Source organism: Anomalospiza imberbis, chromosome 1 (genome assembly GCF_031753505.1).
Source record: "Anomalospiza imberbis isolate Cuckoo-Finch-1a 21T00152 chromosome 1, ASM3175350v1, whole genome shotgun sequence".
In the NCBI taxonomy this organism is placed as follows: domain Eukaryota; kingdom Metazoa; phylum Chordata; class Aves; order Passeriformes; family Viduidae; genus Anomalospiza; species Anomalospiza imberbis.
The window spans coordinates 25315305-25335958 of record NC_089681.1 but is presented as its reverse complement, the minus strand read 5'-3'; the positions used below and the strand labels follow the sequence as shown (position 1 = coordinate 25335958).

Below are 20654 nucleotides of genomic sequence, written 5' to 3'. Positions count from 1 at the left end.
CTAATGTTGTAATGATTATATTCAACTCATGTTAAAAGGAAAGCATTCCAAGAAAAGAAGAAAATTTAGAATTTGGAAAATAAATTTTACTCTTGAATACAGATAGATTAAAACTTTAGCCTATATTAAAAAGCTGTTGCAAAACAAAAAAAAAATTAGCAGTGTATTGTCAGAAGTTTGTTGGTATATGATTATTAAGAAGACAAGAATCCATCATAAGTATCTGGCTGCCATAAATTCTAGTAATGAAAACAATTGATAAAATAAGTAAGTATGCTGTTAGGTGTGATGTTTTATCCTTGGGAGGGAATAGTGTTCAGAGAATGCCTTGCTGAGTCCCAAAGTTCTGCAGATTTCTGCATGGTCCTTGGTGTGGAAACTCTTTCCATTCATAATTCTATTTCAAAATTTAATCTCAATTAAAAAAAAAAACAACAAAAGAGTTTTCTTGCACACATGTGATTTTTTTAATTAATAAATTTGAGTGACATATATTGTTGCTCTTTTCAGAAGGAAGGTCTCATGCACTTTTCCCCTCAGCCTCTGTTAAGGCACTGTGGTGTGTAGCTGAGTGTACAGGAGTCATGCTGCCTGCCTCAACTGCTCCATAATTCCTTATGGACATTGGAGACAACTTCTTCACTTACCAGAGTTTTCTGTAAGACCTGTAATGCTCTCCATATGTACAGAGGCTGTAAAGGTGTTCTTTGTTGGTGAAGGCAGTCATGTTAGTATGAAATAGAAAATCCATCAATGGCCCTGTTCAGTTAACTTTTATTGTCTTGAAATGCCTCTTTGAAAAAGCTGATCTACTTGAAGAGATTTCTCACCTAAGCAACAAACAAATACACCTTTTCTTGACTTTTGGTAACATAATTGATTTTGAACCATTCTCTGAGACAGCTTTATCTGCCATAAATGACACAAACACTTTGATTTAAGATAGAATTTCGTGTAAGCTGTTTTCAAATTTAATTTTATGCAAACATCCTACAACCATAGAATGGCCAAGTTTGGAAGAAACCTTAAAGGTCTTCTAATTCCAATCCCTCTGCCATAGTCAGGAACACCTTCCACTTGGTCAAGTTGCTCAGAGCCGCATCCAACCTGGCCTTGAACACTTCCAGGGATGGGGCAAAAAAAGCTATGTATAATCAGACCCTGTTGGAGAGGAGTTAATTTCACTTCAGTAAAGGAAAATCCTACCTCACTACCTTCTAGACTACTGTATGAATATCAACAAGTGCATGGAGAGGGATATACTTTGAATACAAGATATCAGAATGGTCAAACAGCTACTGATAAGGTTCCACACCAAAGGTTACTAAAGAAACAAAGTTGTCCTTGTGATAGAAGAAACGTCCTTTTATTAATTATTAGCAGGTTGAAAGATATGAAGCAAAAGGCTGGACCTCATGGTCACTTTTCAGGGTGGTGGTATCCCTGGTGGGTTTCTGAGGAATTCACGCTGTGAGCTTTACTCTGTGAAGGCCAAGGTGAGGGCAGCATTGTGTACACCAGGTCCTGGAGCATAGGAAAAAGGCGATTTCAGAGAGAAATTGTTTAAAAAGACTTTGAAAATACAGATTAAAGAAAACAGTACAGCAGATGCTGAACTTCTGCAACCTGCTCTCAGAGGACATTGTGGAAGGAGAAATTACAAGCAGGTTCAGACAAACCTTTGACAAATTCATGAATACTAGTACACAAACAAAATTAAAAAAAAAAATACTAACAGCTAAGGAAGTACTTCTCTAACACAACAGCTGTGGATGCTGGCAACAAGGGCAATAGACCACAGAAAACGGCCAGGCTTGTGTGCTTTCCCCAGGTAACACCTCTGACTATCACAGCTGGAGGCAGAGTACTGGGCAAGATGGGCCATTGGTCTGACATAGCAAGATGTTCTTATGCTCTAATAGCTCTTCATGTTTGTGTCTTTTAATGTGGAATTGTTATCCTCATTTATCTTTGTGTTATTAAATATGCTTTACCTCTCTCAGCAAATAAGTGTTTTTCTCGTAATTTGCCTCCATTTATTGAGAGAACTAGGGACTATTTAATGGACTAGGTACCATATACCTATATAGTGTGTGAATTAATTGTCCTAGAAATTTGAATGGTGAACACTTGGGATTCTCAGACAAATAGTTGCTTGATCACACCCAGGGTGAGTTAAAAGCATTTCTGTTAACTTGAAATCATTGCAAATTGTTGTATTTGAATCTCTTTTGTAAACCTGTCTTAACAAATGTGCTAAAAAAAGATTTACATTTAATTTGCCTGTATAAATGGTATTTTATGGGAAGAAATCTGTGTTACATAGAAAAATACCTTAAAATTTGTTTTTATGATGACAGGAATGTAAAAAATGGCACTTTTACTCATAATGGCCATTTTGAAAAAGAGACCATGAGTGATGAGTAGACAGATATACAATTATTGGTGATTAACGTGTGGCTTTTTTACAGGAACTTTTGCTTTAACTTCCTTAATATCTGCCAATGCTGTTGAGCGTCTTGTTCCTTCAGTCACAACTAATTTCACTGCAAACAATAATTCAGGAATTTTGGGTTTGTCAGAATTTGAAATGCAGAGAATTGGAGTTGCAGCAGCAGTTTCATTTCTAGGAGGAATCATTCAGGTTGGTAGTGATCACATTTTCTATATCCTACTGATGTGCTGCCTTTGTGACAGTTATGACATTTGTAATACTTTTTTTACTTCTCTGAGAAAAACTAATGAAAACGTCTGCTTCAGTGGTCATAAATGATGAAATTATTGTGCTTTAAGAATTTGCTGTTCCTTTGTTGAGATGTAGTAATTATCTGTATACATGCTCCCAGTGTTTTCCAATATGAAGCAAAAGCACATTCAGTCAGCTCTACTATAATACTCACTTGCAGTTGGTGTCCCCTTTCCTTCTTCAGAAACAAATATGAATCAGCTCCTGGTAAGCACTGACATATTCCTGAGGCTTTCTGTTGCCTTTGGCTTGAAAAGCAATACTATACAATATCCAATAATTAAAAACAGTAGGGAGAACTTTAAATTCTCTTTAGAGTTCACACACCCATCATTAAAGTGAAATAGTAAAACAGATGTCTTCAAATGATTCTCTAAAGTTTATTTGAATGATCAGAGGTCTTTTAAATTTCTTCTTTTTTCATATTCTGGCCAAAAGGGCCAAGTTTCTTTATCCATTGCCAGTTGCTTAGGTCTTCAATGAAGGCTTCTCTCTTTTCTTGTAAATATTAAAATAGAAGTAACGTGCCAGCACATGACATTGCAATGCCTCCTAGGTAGCTGGGCTCCTGAAGCAAACTCAGACCCCGGCACTTGGTGCTTTGGATCCCTCTCCAATGCAGAGGATGAGCAAAGGGGCCCAGAATGGGATCATCAGTAGCCTACGTGCTTGGCAGGAACTGGGGAATGTACCTATGTTAGTCAGTCGGAAATATCAAGAAGCACTGTTATTTCTGTTGCATTTTTATAATTCTTTTATTGGTTTATGATGAGGATCATTTTATTGGATTATGACTTGGGGTGGGAGCATGAAGGGCAGCCTACAGACAACACAGAAGGCAGAGCTGATGCAGATTGTGCCTGGCTATGCCTACACGTGCTGTCCCAATGCACCAACCAGCATGTGCAGCCCAGCACTGCGTCTTATGCAGGGTGCTCGCAACAGCAGAGCATGAATGGAGCTCTTCATGCAGGAATCCAGTGCTCACAGCTTGGAATTCTCCTACATATCTCTCCCAGAGAGGCCAAAATGTCTCATGTAGGAAGTTGGTGCCTGCATTCATTTGATGTAACTTCAAAATGCAATTCAGAAATTATTTTGCTTAGTGGCTGCAGAATCCCATTAGGTGTGTGAGTCCTCCAGACCTCTTACACTTTCATCTTGAAAAGTTCTGCTTTTTCATATGCCTTCCACTGCATCAGCTGATTTATCTCACCCTATGTCCTGTTTACTCTTGACTGGAATGAGAAGAACTGGTAAATCCTCTCTGCATCTTCAGAGCAGGTCTGGCAGGGAACGGTGCCACGTGCATGGGCTCCTCTCCCAGGTCAATAATGCCACTTGCATCAGAATCATACTAACACAGCTGGTGCTTGCCATGCTACTACTAGTCCTTTATGTGAGTTTAATGGCTGGAGGCCAGAGTAAAACACTTATTTCCTAAAGAAGTGCCTTGAAGCTACTAATACTGCAATGTGCAGGTGAAAGTCCTGATCAAGGCTGAGATTAAACTTTGCCACCTTCCAGGTGCTGTTTAGTGTGGGAATCTATGTCTCTCATCAAGATTCCAGTTTCCCAACTAACAGTTACTGCAAACCCCAGATAAAGTGACAGGGCACATCTTGCTCTTAATGGAGAGCTAAATCAGTCACCTTCTTCTATTTATCAGATTAGAATAGAAATTAACTAATAGCCTGAAATTAATGTATGTTCTGGGACAAGAAGAATTGTATAATGCATTTTGAGGCAACAGCTTTTCATGGAAGACAACCTGAAATACAACAAGAAGTATTTTCTCTGAAGTTGGTATCTGTGATGGTGCAGCTCTGGGAAGGGAGCAGACCTGGCTTATGTTGTCTACTATAAAACTTTAATTTTTCTGAAAAACAGTCAAATGCAGTTCTCTAATCAGCCACTAATTGCACAAAAACAACAGATGCTGTGAATAATCCCTACCTTGGCCATCCTCCAGATGAAGGATGAAAAATCCTTGACAAAACAGCTGTTTCCTTCCTGGAAAGAGTAGGTAAAGAGCTGAACACCCTTAGCCTAAAAAGCAATTTCATGCTACTTTTCCAGTAGCCTGGCTAAGTACTCCAATCAGCAAATAATGTTAAAACAAAAGGGAAAACATACAAAATAGTGAGTAATGGAGGGAAGGCAGGGGAAGGGGGGAGATGTTTTTGTGATGAACTGCTGTTGGCTAGTTTGTTTTATTGCAGACTACAGCTGCGCATTTGTGTGTGAAGCAAACTCTGAGCAGGCCCTGTGAATTTCAGTGCCATCTAGACAAGAAATAAATTAGCATTGTTTTCTGATCATAAGACAAGGATAGGTAGAGATTGTCACAATTGAAATTTGGGGCTTAGCTGCTTAAGTTTTTCTCAAATGAATAAGTTTCAGAGTCCTAAACTACCTCTGAAATCTAATATTTGAGGAAGTGTTCATAAAAGACAAAAGATATTTAGTTATATTAAGAGGTGTTCTGATGAAGTTAAAATAGTATTAAAATAGAAAGTAAGTAAACATAAAATAAAAACTGTAATTACCAAAACCTTTTAATATAATGCATTCATTATTTCTTTTTAAAAAGCAAAATGGAAGGCATAATGAAGATTTTTTTATGTTTATGTAGCTGCTACTCTATAAAGATAAACAGAGCATGGAAAACAAATCAAACTAATAAAAATCTTCCCTGATATCAAATACCTTGGAGATATTGATGAGGAGAGAAAATGATGGAACATAGCAGACATCTATCGAGTTATTTTGTAATTAAAATTGGATGCTGCTTTTATGACATTTAAAAAATCCTCAAAAGAGCTTTTAGGTAAGATTTTTTTCCCCTAGAATGCAAGAATGCTTCCATAAAAATAATCTCAGCATATTGAACTGAAATTCAAGAATAAGATTTGCTGAATAAATAGAGAAAAACTCCTAGCAGATCAAATTGAGAAAAAAAATACCCTAGGAAAAAAATCCTTAATTCTCTGTAGACCACAGTGTTATAGACTTCAGTTGGGCTATTATTCTGTAGAGTAGAAATAGCTGCTTATTGCATTCCAGTCTTGTAACATTTTTATTAGTAAGTTTTTCATCTACTGTATTTTTAAAAACTAACATGTAATTAGTTGCTGATATACAGTGTTGGATATAAAAATGTTTCTGGTTTTCAAGAGAATAAATTTACACAGTCCATTGTCAATTTGCTTAATAACAAAGGAGCACATTTGAATAAGAAGGGTGTTTTTGTAAGGCAATATTCTTGTCCAAATCTCTATTAACCTGTGGGAAAAATGATGCTGCAGTATTCTGTTACACATAGTTCTGCATGAGGTGAAAACATGAGTCTATTATACAGTGATAATCAGGGAAATAGTTCATTTTTCTTTTACAGTGGAAATACCTTATTACAGGCTCATGTTGAAAACTATACGGGGGCTGGGTGGGAGTTCTGGTTCCCACAATTACGGTAGAGCATACTATGTGTTAGTACAGAAAGACCATAGAAAAGACTTTTCCAGGTCCTGGAATGAGGAAAGTTCACTCTGCACACCATCAGAAGCTACCAGACACTCTCAAGACACCCAGAATGAGCATAGGAGCTGCAGCTCAGAAAATCAAAAGCTAGTGGTCTACCAGTTGATGTCTATTGAAACAGGCCATGGAGAGTTTTAAATGGGCAACCCAGCTGAGTTGAACTGTGTCTGACTGTTGTCTCTAGAGGGTCCACAGATTTCTTCACTTTTGCTACCTTAGATTCTGAGATAACCAATATAATGTACTAAATGAAAGGCTCAGAGTCTGCGCTGGTTCCCTCCAAGAGATGTTCCCATGTCTGGCCTCATCCACCCAGCCCATGCAGCAAATGATCAGAAAGGTCCTCACCAGTTTGTCTGCTATAATAGTGGAAATCCCCTTCCAACACAGTGGAGTTTTGAGGGATTTAAAATTTATTCTCCAAAGCTGAATCTGTGCAGTAGGTAACATGATATCAGTCTTTCAGTTTCTGGGGACAGAAAGTTTGACATTAGTGATTTTCAAAGAGCTGTTAAGTGATAAAAATTTTTACTGGCCATGAAGTTAAATTGACTACATGTTGAATGGAATTTAAATAATAATAATAATAGACTGAGCATGTTGTCATGGGAAGAAAGTATTGAAAGTGGACAAGAACCAAAGGTTCTGAATAATGAACATAGCGGGCTTTGCTTTTTGCAATTGCTCATTTTTCTTCTCCTGGCTAAATTCCCATTCTCTTCTACTTGTCAGAGTAAAATTATGGAGCAGTAAAGACAGCTGCAAAAAAGGTTCCCTTTGTATTATCTTTCTTCCATTTGGAAATTTACTTCTTTTTTTCAATGTTTTTTTTTTAGAAATCGTACCTTCCACCACTTCTGTGTAATCACTTCATTGTATACCTAATTTCTGTGATCTTTTCTCCTTTACTGTGCATTAACTCAAGGCTGCTTTCCCTCACTTTCTTTTGTATTGCTTTTTCTTTTCTCTGAAAGGTCTTGATTTCATTTACATGAATTTATTCAAAAATGTATACCTGGTAAAAGCAAAATTCATCTCAAGAAAGTTACTTCTTAATGAACCTTTTTACATGGTATTGTGTACTGAAAGTGCCACACAAATAAACAATAGCCAAGTGCCTTTCAAACCATTTTTATACTGTGCATATTCTTTCCCTGAAGTATGCTTTTATCCTCTAGGAACTAAGTTCTTAAAAACTAAAAATTCTGGATGCAATTCTAATATATGTGAAAATTTAGTTTCTTTTACAGTTTAAGAAAATCTCAGTATTATGACAAATAATAAAAAGAAAAAATATTTGATTTTTTCTTTTTTTTGTTGTGCTAGCACTTTACTGTCACTTTTCTCTGTAGTTTGTCTGCATCAGGAATGGAAAGAAATCATAAAATTTACCAGAAAATAAAGTAGATGCAAAAATTCATCACAACCAATAGCCAAGATAAAGCAGATTGTTAGACATTTCTTTAAGAATATTGAACTTTCTACAGTTTGGTCAGTGTTACTGGGTGAAAGATTTTATGACATAATGCAATGTAATGCAATTGAGTGCTGTCAGCTTAGTTAAGTTTCAAATGGTGTTTATTCAAAATGCAGTGGCAGCCAAGCTTAAATGGCTGTTGCCCAGCATGGAGGGTTAAATGTAGAGTCAGTCTGGGCCTGTGTAAATGATAATAATTTTATCTGTCAAGAAAACTCACATGCAAATAGATTTGGGAGGCTTGTTTCAAAACTTTTTTCCTCCACGTGATCCATGCAGTTTCTGTACATTACTCATGATGCAAGGACAACATGAGGTTCCTATACCAGTTTATGCTGAAAATTACACCCTCCACCCACAGTCTTTCCTGGTCTGGTTGCTTCATTTTTAGATCTTCTCCATGGAAGATGTATGGGTGCAAATCATATTTATTTAACTATCATGTAAATAAAGAGTAGGATGTTCTTGCTCATGAAGTACTGCCTTTGTTTCTGGGAGTCCTGAGCTACCTTCTGCAGTAAGGAGAGGGGACCAAGTGTAGGCTGCTGCTTGTTTAATTGTGTGGCTGCAGAAATTGTCTAACTGGAACCATACTCATGGTTTGCATGAATTTTACATTGCCTAAAAACTGTGTTTGAAATGTGTTCTTTTAGTTAGTACCTGTGAAGCATCCTCTTAAAATGCTGAAGATTAAAAGAAAAAAGTAAAAAAACAAAAAGTAGATCTGAGAGTGATGCTGAAATTTCTAAGCTTAGCAATCATTTGCCGTAACTCACAATAATAACTTTCTCTGAAATGTTAATAGCAACTAATACTTCTCTGTGATACTATGTAGTGCATAGAATTGTCTCTGTGGTTTTGATTCCATGCCTAGATAAACACCCAATTTCCTGGAAACTAAGCTATTACACAGTTAGAAATTTCACATTCAGACAATAGAAACCAATTTCAGAAAACAAACAAAAATTCACAAGGGAAGGGAGAATTTAATTCTTATTGAACTTTGCTACTGTGAACAATGTTTTAAATATATTAGTAGACACACTGTTAGAACAAACAGCTAAACAAAATATCTGAAATTAGTAATTATCAGTTTTAGACCCGACTAACTAAATTGCTACTCACTGAGGGTATACAGTAATTATCATTATTGGAGTCTAATCTTGAATGGCAATCAATATTCCAATTGCTCATAGTAAAGAGTAATTTACATGCTATTAGTGGGAAGTAGAAGAAAAACCTCAGCTTTAATCTCCCAAATGGAACAGGATATTGCTCACTAGAGGTTTTGTGGTGAATTAAAAGCCACTTATTTTGATATTTTTGTTTGTTTTGTGGTACTATACCCAAAGCTCACTGCATACAGGTTGAGTCTTATGGTAAGAACATGAATGATGTTCAGGCATAAAGAATTATAATATCTGAAAATAATAGTTTTCGCTTCAGAAAAAAAACCAAACCAAACCAAAACAAAACAAAAAGGCAAGCGAGACTGTGATATATTCCAAAATGATGATATTTAGTATGGTAAACACAAAATAAGCCTCTCAGAAAGTATTGTAACAAACAACTCTGTGCCAAGAGCATCTAACTTTTCAGGGAGAAGAACAGCAAATGCAAAAGACCATAGAAGTAAGAAACTGCAAAACTCATTGTGAGGGGAGATAATGTCAATGTAACTTCATGAGGATCAGAAAAGCATTAAGTGTTATGTAAACCACAGTAGCAGCTGTAGCCATGTAACAACTTTGTTCAAAGAATTAAGAGTTGTCAAATCTCATACTTTGGAGGGAAAGAATGTTCAAAGCCCAGGATAAGAGGAGAAAACCGTTGAACACAACAATATCTACAATAGTTGTAGATCCTGCTGTAGCTTAAATTTCTGGATTAGAGGTCTCAATACAAGAGTCTGTATAGCACCTCATGAATTTACTGAGGTGAAATTACTAATGTTGGGAATCCTGACAGTGACATTATGGCAATCAGTAAGCTGGACCAAGATATGGCTCTTGGCCCATTTAGGCTGCATAGCAGTGGAGCAGGAATAAGTCTTAGAACCAGCCTCACTTTTTCAGTTGCTGTACTTGTTGCAGAGTTGAGTTGATGTTTTTATGGTGTTTACTGTGCTAATATATTTGAGCAGGCGTGAATATTTAGAGTTTCTTTGTGTCTGCTTTTGCTACTAAACCAGTGTTAAAGTCTGGTAAACTACTGAGTAAAATACTGAAGGTAAACCCACAGAACTTCAGTGCGTTCCGTTTTCAGATAGATTTGTCTGCCAAAGGACTTTTGCTTTATATCTTTAGCTCATTTATCATATAACTTATTAACAAGACTCTGACTCATTGTCCTATCACCAAGAAGCTGCTGATCCTCCTACTTTTGCCTTTTAGGTAGTGATGTTTGTGCTTCAGTTGGGCAGTGCCACTTTCTTGCTAACAGAACCCGTCATAAGCGCCATGACAACAGGAGCAGCTACACACGTTGTGACTTCACAAGTGAAATATCTGCTGGGAATGAAAATGCCATATATATCAGGACCATTGGCATTTTTTCATGTGAGTTCAGTGAAAGAGATGGGTTACTTCATTAGAAAAAATTTTATTATATGCACTGTTTGTCTCTGTGTATGGACTTTGTTATGCGCATGTGTGAATGAACAGAAGATAAACCTTCATCTTGCTTTAACTGTTTGTAAGAAGATAATTGGAAAACCTGATAGAGAACTAGTAGGGATGGATATGAAATGCGGACGAAAAATCAAAACCCCATTATTCCTATAAAGATTTTTAGGAATGGTATGTTTATTACAGTGCTGAACACATGCGGGGATCGTTCCCCTTCAAAGGACATGCGTGCTTCTGAGAACTCCTGATCCCTTTTTATTCTTTTTCACTAGTTTACATATGCATAGAAATTCACAATAGGTTCATGCATATTTATTCTGCTGATTTTGTGGTACACTTACTGCTAGTTACACTTGTAGCCAGTTTTTTATCAGAAAGTACAGAAAGAACTCCTGGGTCACTCTGCCCTGTCTGCTTCAAGGTTCGAGGAGCTTCTTTTATCTCTTCAGCTTGGAAATTCACATTCTTTCTCCTCAGCTGGGGCAATTTTGCTAGTGCTGCAGAGTTACCAGACTAAACAGCATATTTTACTTATGCTAGCAAGCTCAAAGTGGCACATTTCACCTAAATCCAAATGGATTTCTACCCTGTTAAATTTTCACTCTGTTTCAGGTGCAATAATTAATTTTAAATATGTTTCTTAGGGTGTCAATAATCCCTTTTATTATCCTGAGCCATTATACACTCATACAGGGAGAGTAATCTCTCCCTGGATCAGAATATGGAAGGAATATAAATTTAAACATGTTTTCCTCATATGCTGCTGAAATCTGACCATCATTGTGGTAAAAGGAAAATGACCCATTATTTGTGCATCTCCTATGCAAAAAATTACTCTAGATATGTTATTTATTATTTTATGACATGTTACTACTTTGCCATAAACACAGCAAGTGGACAGCTTTAAGGTCATTTTTAGAAAATGCAGGCTGCATTTCAGGCAGTATTGTTGCAAATGAGTGGTAAGGCTGCTTAATGCATCACCATCAGGGATATTGGTAAAAAGCAGGTATGAGCTTAATATGAACTTATGAAAGTGTGACTTTAGCAGAGTTCAGCAGCAAGGTTCACTCCCTTCCTCCAAGGATGAAGCATTCATAGGAAAATTACATTAGTATAAATTTAGAATGGATTACATGGAGACTGAGGATGAAAAAGGGTCAGGGCGCAAAGAGTATGGACACAAAAAATAAGATGTGCAAAAGGGTTTAACATAAATTCATCATTGAGTAATTTAACATTTATTAAGTGATTCAATGGCTCAGAAGGCCTCACTTAGGACTGTCATGTTCAGGGTCACAAGGTGATTTGCTTTAGTCATCAGTTTGTTTCCATCCTGGCCATAACCCACGCTGCAACTACTGGAGTTTCCAAAACATTTGGAAATTGTTTCCAAAACTTCGACAACAATGGTGCTGGTCTACTTGGGCTCCAGATCAGGTAGGGAATGTTCCAAGGCTGTCAGGGGATGACTGATCACCCTTTGTTCCCTACCTCAGCCCCACAGTGGATGCTTCTGTTACAGTGTTTTCCCACCTGTATCATGTGAAAGCACCTGGTCTGGTCAGGGACACGTCCCCACCTGGCTGGTTTGATCAAGGCCATGAGGTGATGCACCACCACCAGTGCCATAGTTACAGCCCTTGGAAAGTACAGATTTTTGGCTGAAACCTTAAAGAGCAAATCAGTATAATCTTATTACACAAAACTCACAAACATATTCTTGGTGGTAACTTATTCTAGCAAGCCCTGAGTTTCAGTGCTGTGAGCATAATCTCTTGGCATTATTAGTGTTACTACAGTGCCTGTCAAAATGATATTTTGCCCATAATAAAACTGTATTTACTTGCTGAGGTGATGTCTATATTGCACTGATAGTGAGACTTCATCTTGTGAGCCAATAAATTAGGACATCTCATTTAAAAGCATTGATTATGTCTTTGTGCCCTCCTACATGCTTTATTTTTTCCTATTATTTGGAAAATTTGTTAATGTGAAATCTTAATTAGAAGGTGTTGCTTTTTAGAATGCTTTCTTCATAGTATTTTATAAATTTGATAGCTTTTCATATGGATAATACATTTGTTAAGTTTTTTTACAGGACCAATTTATTAATGAAAATTAGGAGCACGTAATAAACACAAGTAATTTATCCATTTATCTTGTAGAGATATACGTTAAAGTGTCATAGCTATTTTTATGAGTGATCATTTGGCTTATTAGACCGTTAAAATGGTTCTTCATTTTTTTCATTATTTAAAAACCTTTTCATAAATGATTCTTAATATAAAATGTGAACAGCCTCTTTTTTGTGGTGTTTCCATGGAGACTATACTTACATATAGGAATATTGTCATCTTGTAGAGATGGCTGGTGTTAAGTACTGCAGCCAAGGCATAATCAAAATACACATTACGAGCAATAATAAAGAACAGCAGTGATATGAAGAAATATTTCCACCTTGGTGTGCTGATGATATCATAAATTAGGTCATTCAAATGCTTTGAAAGAAAGCTATTCCCTTATCCCTTGTATTTTAATGCATTTGAAACACGTTCTTTGCCTTTATCTTCTCTTTTGAAATCAAACCCCTTTGAACATATTCCAAAAAAAAAACTTTCCTGATTTTTAAGGTTCTGAATTGCTCTGTAAATTGTGTGTCTACTCTGTACAACTTGAAAGAATGATAAAAAGGGGCAATTTTACTATATAAATCTTTTAAATATTTAAAAATATTTCTGGTGTCTGTTCAGACTTATGAATTGCCTTAAGAAGGTCCAGTACCTCATTCAAAAGCACCAGAGCTAGACTTTAACAATAATTTTCTTCTGTGGTTGTAGTTTCATGTGAAAATCATATTAATTAGATAAGGTAGTTTGCACATGTGTCTACAGCGTGAAAGGCAACTTTGGCATGTCTCTCTGGACACGTCCTTCACTTCAAATTCTCAAAATTCAAAGACTGGTATTTTTGCTACTTTTTTTTTTCTTTGTCCACTCCAAAACACCTCCCACTCACAAAACCAATTGCTTTGCCTCAGGCAGCCTTTGGGTTGGCAAAGCAAGAATAAGAATGTTTAATAAAGTGTGATAGGAGAGTTGCAAGCATAGCAAGCCAGTGAAATGAATTCTTTATAGCATGTGAGATCATGGTTAAATACGTAGAAAGAAACGTAGCATATGGAGAACAAATCTAGTACACTGGCCTTGAGCCTGTGGTTTTTCTGTGTTTAGACATAGGTTACGTAACTTAATAAATTTTGTTTTTCCTGTACATGGTTTGTCACATTTCAATTGAACTGCACAGTGCAGCATCAGCTTGTATTTTGCAAATGGAAAAGGAAAAGTGAAGGTGAAGAAGAAAAACAGTGAGGGAATAATTCATGTGAGATCTAACTTTACAAGGGAAAAGTGTCATCAAGTTTTACTCAGCACCTGAAAACGGAAGAACATACTTGTATTTCCCCCTTATTTGTGTATAGATATATTTCTCTTTCCACATGTTTCTGAGAAAATACGACACTGCAAAATGAACTGCAATGTAACAAACTTGCTTTGGAAAACCGGGTCTTTTGTGGCTATGTTGCAAAATCCTTGTGTGGTTTTGCTGCAATTCTGAAAAAAAAAAACCCTCAGATCTTCACATTCTGCTATCAGTCCTTTCTTTTCACCCTTTTTTCCCAGCTACTTCCCAGCTACCTCTACAGTTTACTGTATTTGCCTGTACATTTTACCTCCAGTGTGACATATCTAAAAAACATCAGAATGAAATATTTTTGAAAACAAAATGAATTTGTCCACTCTTAAAATGTATTGTTTTAAATAACATGTTCCTTTAATTCCTTTGTTTGCTTCAGCCTCTATACATATTTTAGAGCTAATCTTTTGGGGTTTCATGTAGACATTAAAAAAAAAACAACTCAGAGCATTTAATTAACACATCCAAATACACACCCTTTCTAGGGTGATATTGAACATATATACAATGTTCAATATCACCTCAAAACTGATGGTTTCCCATGAGAAAAGGAACATTCAGTGTCTGTTTATATATATGCAAAGCTTGAATATTTTTTGTTTCACTCAAGTCAAAATTTGCATTAATTACAAAAAAATCTACTGATTGTTCATAATATTGTCACATAGGTTCTATTAAGAATCTTTGTACAAAACTAGCAATGAGACTAAAAACATGAGGCAAACAGCTCAATTATTATGTTATTGCTTACTTTTAAAATATTTTAAATTAAAGAATGAAAAAGATTTTTAAAAATAATTTAAATTATAGAATGACAAAGATTGCTTCGTACACTGCAATATCAAGATAAATCCTGCTGCATAATTTCCAAATTATTTCTGTAAATGCATCATTGAAAAATGTGAAATACTGAACTAATAACTACATTTTTGATCCAAACATTTGTAAATCCTTTGAATCACTTGCCAATGCTATTGCAAGCTTGAGCTTTATGTACTTAGATTTAGGATTTATAGTTTGGTCTTGGATGAGTACAGTAACTGACTGGACAGAATACAATGTAAAATGTACACTTTAAAGAGATGTCTGTTGTGCATGTTAATTACATTCCTGTTAAGGGCCACATGCTCTTTCTTTCTTGTGAAAGGGTCTCCTCGTTTCACTGGTCACACCATGAATTGAGTGGTTTTAGGTTTTCAAAAAATGGTTACCCAGGAACTAACTAGTCAGTGGAAGCTCCTTAGTCTAATGCAGTAATTAATTTAAAATTAATGTATTACTGCCAGAATTGTTTTGGTGAACTACAGACACTTTGGGGATAGGGCTGTTTGGGCCACTGAATTCGAATAACTACAAAACATTGGCAGTTCCATCATTTTTTCTTTATTGGCTGATATAGGCTGCATACAGAAGGGTAAGACTTCAAAGAAACACCAAAGGATGTACTAGGCAGTTCATATAAAGATTTTGTTGCAAAAACTGAAAAAAACTATGGCAAAAGTTTACAAGATTTGGCCATATATTTTTACTCTTTTTTACTCAATTTGAAAGACAGAAATTCTTGAATATTGTGTATATTTCTTCATTAATTTTTTTTTATTCACTCAGTCTTTTGTCTCACTTTGTAGAGAAAGATTAGATTTGATGCCATGAACACAGATAGATAATGCTGACACTTTAATAGCCAGCATTAATTTCAAAACAAATCCCATCTCTCTGACTTCAGCTAGTAGGAATCAACCCATTTCTTCCTTTTTCTTGCCTCTTCATCTAGCTCAGTCTTTGGTGAGTTTGTGGGCACAGTTTTCCAGTTTGCCTCCTTTTGTCTTAATTAATCACAGCTTCTGTTTGGGCACTGAGCCAAGTCCTGTGCCCTCCTGAAAATGCATTCTTGGAAAATTATGGGTACAGATCTAGTCCCAAGCCACTCAAGATACAATCCACGTATTTTCTGATTACAGAGGGGCAATATGTGGCTAAAAACTGTGGTTTAATTGCCATTCTTCAGATTTAAGACATATCTAGATCATATTACTTAACAAGTTGACTTTAAAATATTTTCCTGGTTTCCGAGAAATGTTTATGCTGGGTTATATTGTACATCCTTAATCAAAACTCCAAGGGATACATTGGCTTTTTATGAGGAAAGTTAATTTTCTGAAACCATATTTATGTTGAGTTTTTTCCCTTTCTAGATTATGAAAATATCCTCAGAGAGCAGAAATCAGGAAGTGATTTTAATTTACTCATTCTTCAATATGCGCATCACTTCTTTAATGAATGACAGAATCAGAACAATAGAAATAAATTCTATCACCCTATTGACTACCTTTCTGCTAAAATCCAGGGACTTATGTTGTGTTGTCGGGCCTCACCCCCTGGTTGGGGTGGCCTGGAAAGGTGGAAAAGTCTCTCCTCCGACCTGTGTCTCCAAAGAAAGACTCAGTAGTCTTCTGTTGTCCGGTCTCAAGGTAGTTTATTGTATGTTATCTAAAAGATTTCTCCCTGAGCTGCTGCGGTCCATTCAGCAGCCAGGCAAAGGCACACTCCAACACCCAGGGGGCTGGTGCCTTCTTTTATATCATACATTACGTGTTAAATGTTTATGTTTTTTCCCCAAAGCCCATCACCTATATTGAACAGTGACTTTCTACTCTAAACCAATCTGTGAGTGCCAACATCACCAAGAACATGGAGGTTAGGAAGAAGAAGGAAAGAGGACAGGGCACACCCAAGTCCCTCCATCTTAGAACCTCTGACCCCCATGTACAAAACTCAGACCCCTCTGTACAAGGCCTAAAACCCCCCTGTACTGCACTCAAAAATTCTTCCTTTCACTTTGTGACTACTTCTACTATAATATCTAAACTTTTGTGATTTCTTGTTCTTCCTGCAAGGTTGGTAAATTGTTCCATGGGTCAGGTTCAAAGCCACAAGGGTCTGTGGCTGCATTCCAGGGTCTCAAATGCTTCTGACCTGGGCCAGAACATCCAAGAGTGTCCAAGGGACATTCTGGTTTCCGACACTAAAATGGCTCTTTCCTAAGATGATTTTTCTAGTACTTTTCCCTGTCCAATATAAATTTATGAATTTAACCTACAAACTGTTAGAACTTTTTAACATTATACATGTATTTGAGAATAAGTTCTCTGGAGCAGAAAAATATTAATCTTTATTTTGATAAAACTACAAGTGTGACTTTTGATTTATTTTAGTGGTCTTCTTAGTCATTTCCAGAGAAAACACCTACTTTTTAACATTACTATTATTATTTCAAGTTTCACTTGCTTTATTTTATTATCCTGTATGGTGAGGTTTAAAAAAAGTTATTTGTGATGATGTCTAAACCTACATCCCAATCTTAACTTCTGTTCTCTCCATGGTTTATATTTCAGTATGCACAGTAGTTCCCAGAATTTAAATGCAGAACTCAAGGGACTGAACCTATCTTGTTTTTTCCTTTACAGCTTTAGTAAGCATGTGTATTGTATCCATTTTTATGGCTTGCTGTTCTTTCAGGCAATATTGCTTTTCTTCATGAGGCCCAAAAATAAGTTGTGATGAGATCTCATGATTTCTTTATTTATCAGGATAGATGGTCTCTCTAACTTTCTTCACCCCATCTGTTTCAGCAAACTTGTAATTTTTTTCATTACTTTCTGTTAATGTACTCCCATACTGATTTATGCTTTATTTCCTGAACCCACAAATTCAGCATAGAGCAAAAATTACAGTTCACTGTGTCACCTGTGCTGCTGCAAAGGCAACTGCATTCTCCTGAGTCTGTTACTTACATCATTGTATTCATCATCAAAGACCTCTATTTCTCATCACCAATGGTCATTCTATTCCTGTTCCGTATTTCTATTCCACATGTTCCTTATAATTCAGCATTATATTTCCTTTGTTCATTACAGATCCAACTACATTTTTCTAACCTGTTTTACAGCTTATTGCAGCACATATTAACTGCTAAAAAGCTGAAGTACTCCCACTCACAGCACCATAGCTCTTGCCTGGTGTCCTCTTTCCCTCTTAACTCTGCAGTCAGCAGAAAAGGAACAAACAGGACTAAGCTGGTAACTACAGTTATTTAAATAACCAGTAACATATGTATGCAAGCCTGGCAACTACTGAGTGTGTGCAGCACCTGGACCTGACCAAAGCATGCTCTTGGAGCACTTTGTAAGGGGCAAGAGCAACCAACGGGGAGCATGAGGATGGCCTGCTGAAATTACTCTGGGAAAACATTACTCTGGAAAAATGACCCACAGACTGCAGAGGATGCCCTGAAGAGGATGCTCATATTGAAGATTCCTGTTGCATCTCTTCCCATCCAGCCACTACTGCATTTTTTTTTCACTTTTATTTTTTCCTCTCCTTCTCTTTTCCCTTCTTTTCTGTTTGTTTTTTTTTTTTTTTTTTCTCCTCAGAAATAACTTTTAATACTAGCATTGGTGGATGTTACATGTTACATACTATGAGCACTACAGATAAACCTTTGTGCAAGAAACTTTTCTCAATATTTGTATGCGACACTCATCTCACTGAACTTAATGAGACCAAAAAAGAAAAGGAAATATATCACATTTATTGGAATTTTATAGCTTGCTTCTACCAATAGAAATTTGTAAATTAATATATACAAATATTCATTGCATTTATTTTTTAGTTTTTAAAAGTCCATAAGAGTGATAAATTGATTATTTTCTTCTTTGTAAAATCTAAAATACAGGCCAAAATCTTGTCCAATGACTCGGCTCCTGCAGTATTGATTCAGCTCTCACTCATTATTTGTCTGAAGTTGTGAGAAGATGCCATGGCATGTGATCCAGAATATATTTTTTGATCTGTGATTGTTATTTGCTGTTCACTGTAGATTTATGCCTATGTGTTTGAGAATATCAGATCAGTTCAGTTGGAGGCATTACTTCTCTCCTTGCTGAGCATTGTGGTACTCGTTCTTGTTAAAGAACTGAATGAGAAATTTCACAGAAACATTAAAGTTGTCCTTCCCATCGATCTACTTTTGGTAAGTACAAAATTATATATCAGGCTTTTTCTTACAAAGCTTTCAATGGTTCAATCTGCTGAAGTTTACTGTACTGTCTATAGTTACCCACACCCACACCTGCCACTTACTAAATAGACAGCTGATTTTCATGGCTGTAAGTTAATTGTAAAAACAGGAAATAATTTGGCTTAATAATAAAGAAAGAAATTACATAAGATCCCAATTTGTATAATATTTTTCATATGTTAACTACTTTTTACATAATCACAAGAACATAAAGCCTAGAATGTTAAAGTGTAAGAAGTTTCAAATAGAAAATAAAAAGTAACTGGCATACTGTAACTCCAAGCAAGTCTTGTGCTGGGTAGTTGTGCCTTAGATGTTGCTTGTGATTTATCTACAACAAATTTAAATAGCAATGCTATTGCTTTCTATCATTTTACTAACAAGTTTTCTTTTAACATGGTATAGACTAAATTAAAATTAGCAATTGTATTATAAATCCCTGCTTTAAGGATTAAAATGTAGTCAAATGATCAGCACCAGATCACCATTAGAAAGTTTCTGTTTTTCTCTAGACTTCTAAAAGAACATACCAAGTATGAAGAACAGTTGGTTTTCAGGGTTCAATTACTCTTCTGTTGCTGGAAAAAAAATTTACAAGGGCAAAATGCTGGAAAAGGAGGTAGTGTGATCCTGGTCTCTTAAAAATACTGGATAAAACATACCAGCAGCCTTGGAACCCTGTTCTATTGGGCTTTGTGTGTTCATCTCATTTGAAGTACAGGAAATGAGTTTGAACCTCCTCAGTGTCAAACTTTATACTCCCTCTGCAAGCTTTGTACCTGCTAGAACATAAAAACGAGCGGGAGACACATCTTCTGCTGTGTTCTGTGCTGCAGTCAACACTGCCAGTCTGGATTAGATGTGCTCAGAGAACAACACCTAAATCGTGGACTACTTTAAGCTGCTTAGATGAATGGCAGGGCTCTGGGGCACATGCTGAACAGAGGGACTCTGGACATTGATTGCCAAGGCTCTTGAGGCTTTACAGAGAGCCGAACAAATCTCTTTCATTAACACAAAATGTACAAACTGCACTATAGTCTCACATCATTTTGTGTCCAAATCTTAGTTTCTTTTGACTCTTACATATTTGCAAAAAACAAAAAAAAAAAAAAAAAAAAAAAAAAACCAAAAAACATGGTAATACTTTCCTGTTTTACTGGATTGATCTAAGGATAAATGTATGAACAGTGCCATGTGCTTAAGTATTGCAATAATAGGGACCATGTCAGAAGCAACAGAAATGTAACATCTTTTTCTGTTTGAATCAATAGATAATTGCTACATCCATTGCTTGCTACTATGCTGATATGGAATACATCTACGGGATAGAAGTTGTGGGAAATATTCCTAAAGGGTAATGTGGGTTTATTAGCTTATGCCTTTTAAATACTTTTATTTCTGAGAACAGTCTCTGAAAATATCAAAGTAGTTTCTGAAATAAGAAATGGTAAAAATCTATTTTGTTTTTTTCCTGTCTCCTCAGACACTCTCTCACAAGTCAATCCCATGCTAGTAAGTTATATGTGTGTAGATATCATCACCGAAATGCATCCCTGTACATTTTCATAGCTTTTTATTGCTTTCTGGAATAAAAAGTGGGTACTAAGTACTTGATGATGCATGACAGGAGGGCAGGATGCTCTTTACAAGATTATCGTAACCTGCTTTTTGAGGTTGGCTTGGGTTATTGTAGCAGAAAGGATT

At 36.1% G+C, this 20654-nt stretch overlaps 1 protein-coding gene across 4 annotated transcripts in view; it reads left to right on the top strand.

Moving 5' to 3' along the window:
* SLC26A7 (solute carrier family 26 member 7) overlaps positions 1–20654 on the top strand; it is a 66878-nt gene that overhangs the window by 14144 nt on the left and 32080 nt on the right. For all 4 annotated transcript variants that reach the window (XR_010997438.1, XM_068185222.1, XM_068185211.1 and 1 more), the window contains exons 4-7: positions 2472–2644; positions 10157–10321; positions 18747–18899; positions 20222–20304. Coding sequence is in view for 3 of the 4 variants with exons in the window: in XM_068185222.1 (XP_068041323.1) it covers positions 2472–2644; positions 10157–10321; positions 18747–18899; positions 20222–20304 (574 nt within the window). In the remaining variant the exon portion in view is untranslated. The remainder of the gene's footprint in view (positions 1–2471; positions 2645–10156; positions 10322–18746; positions 18900–20221; positions 20305–20654) is intronic.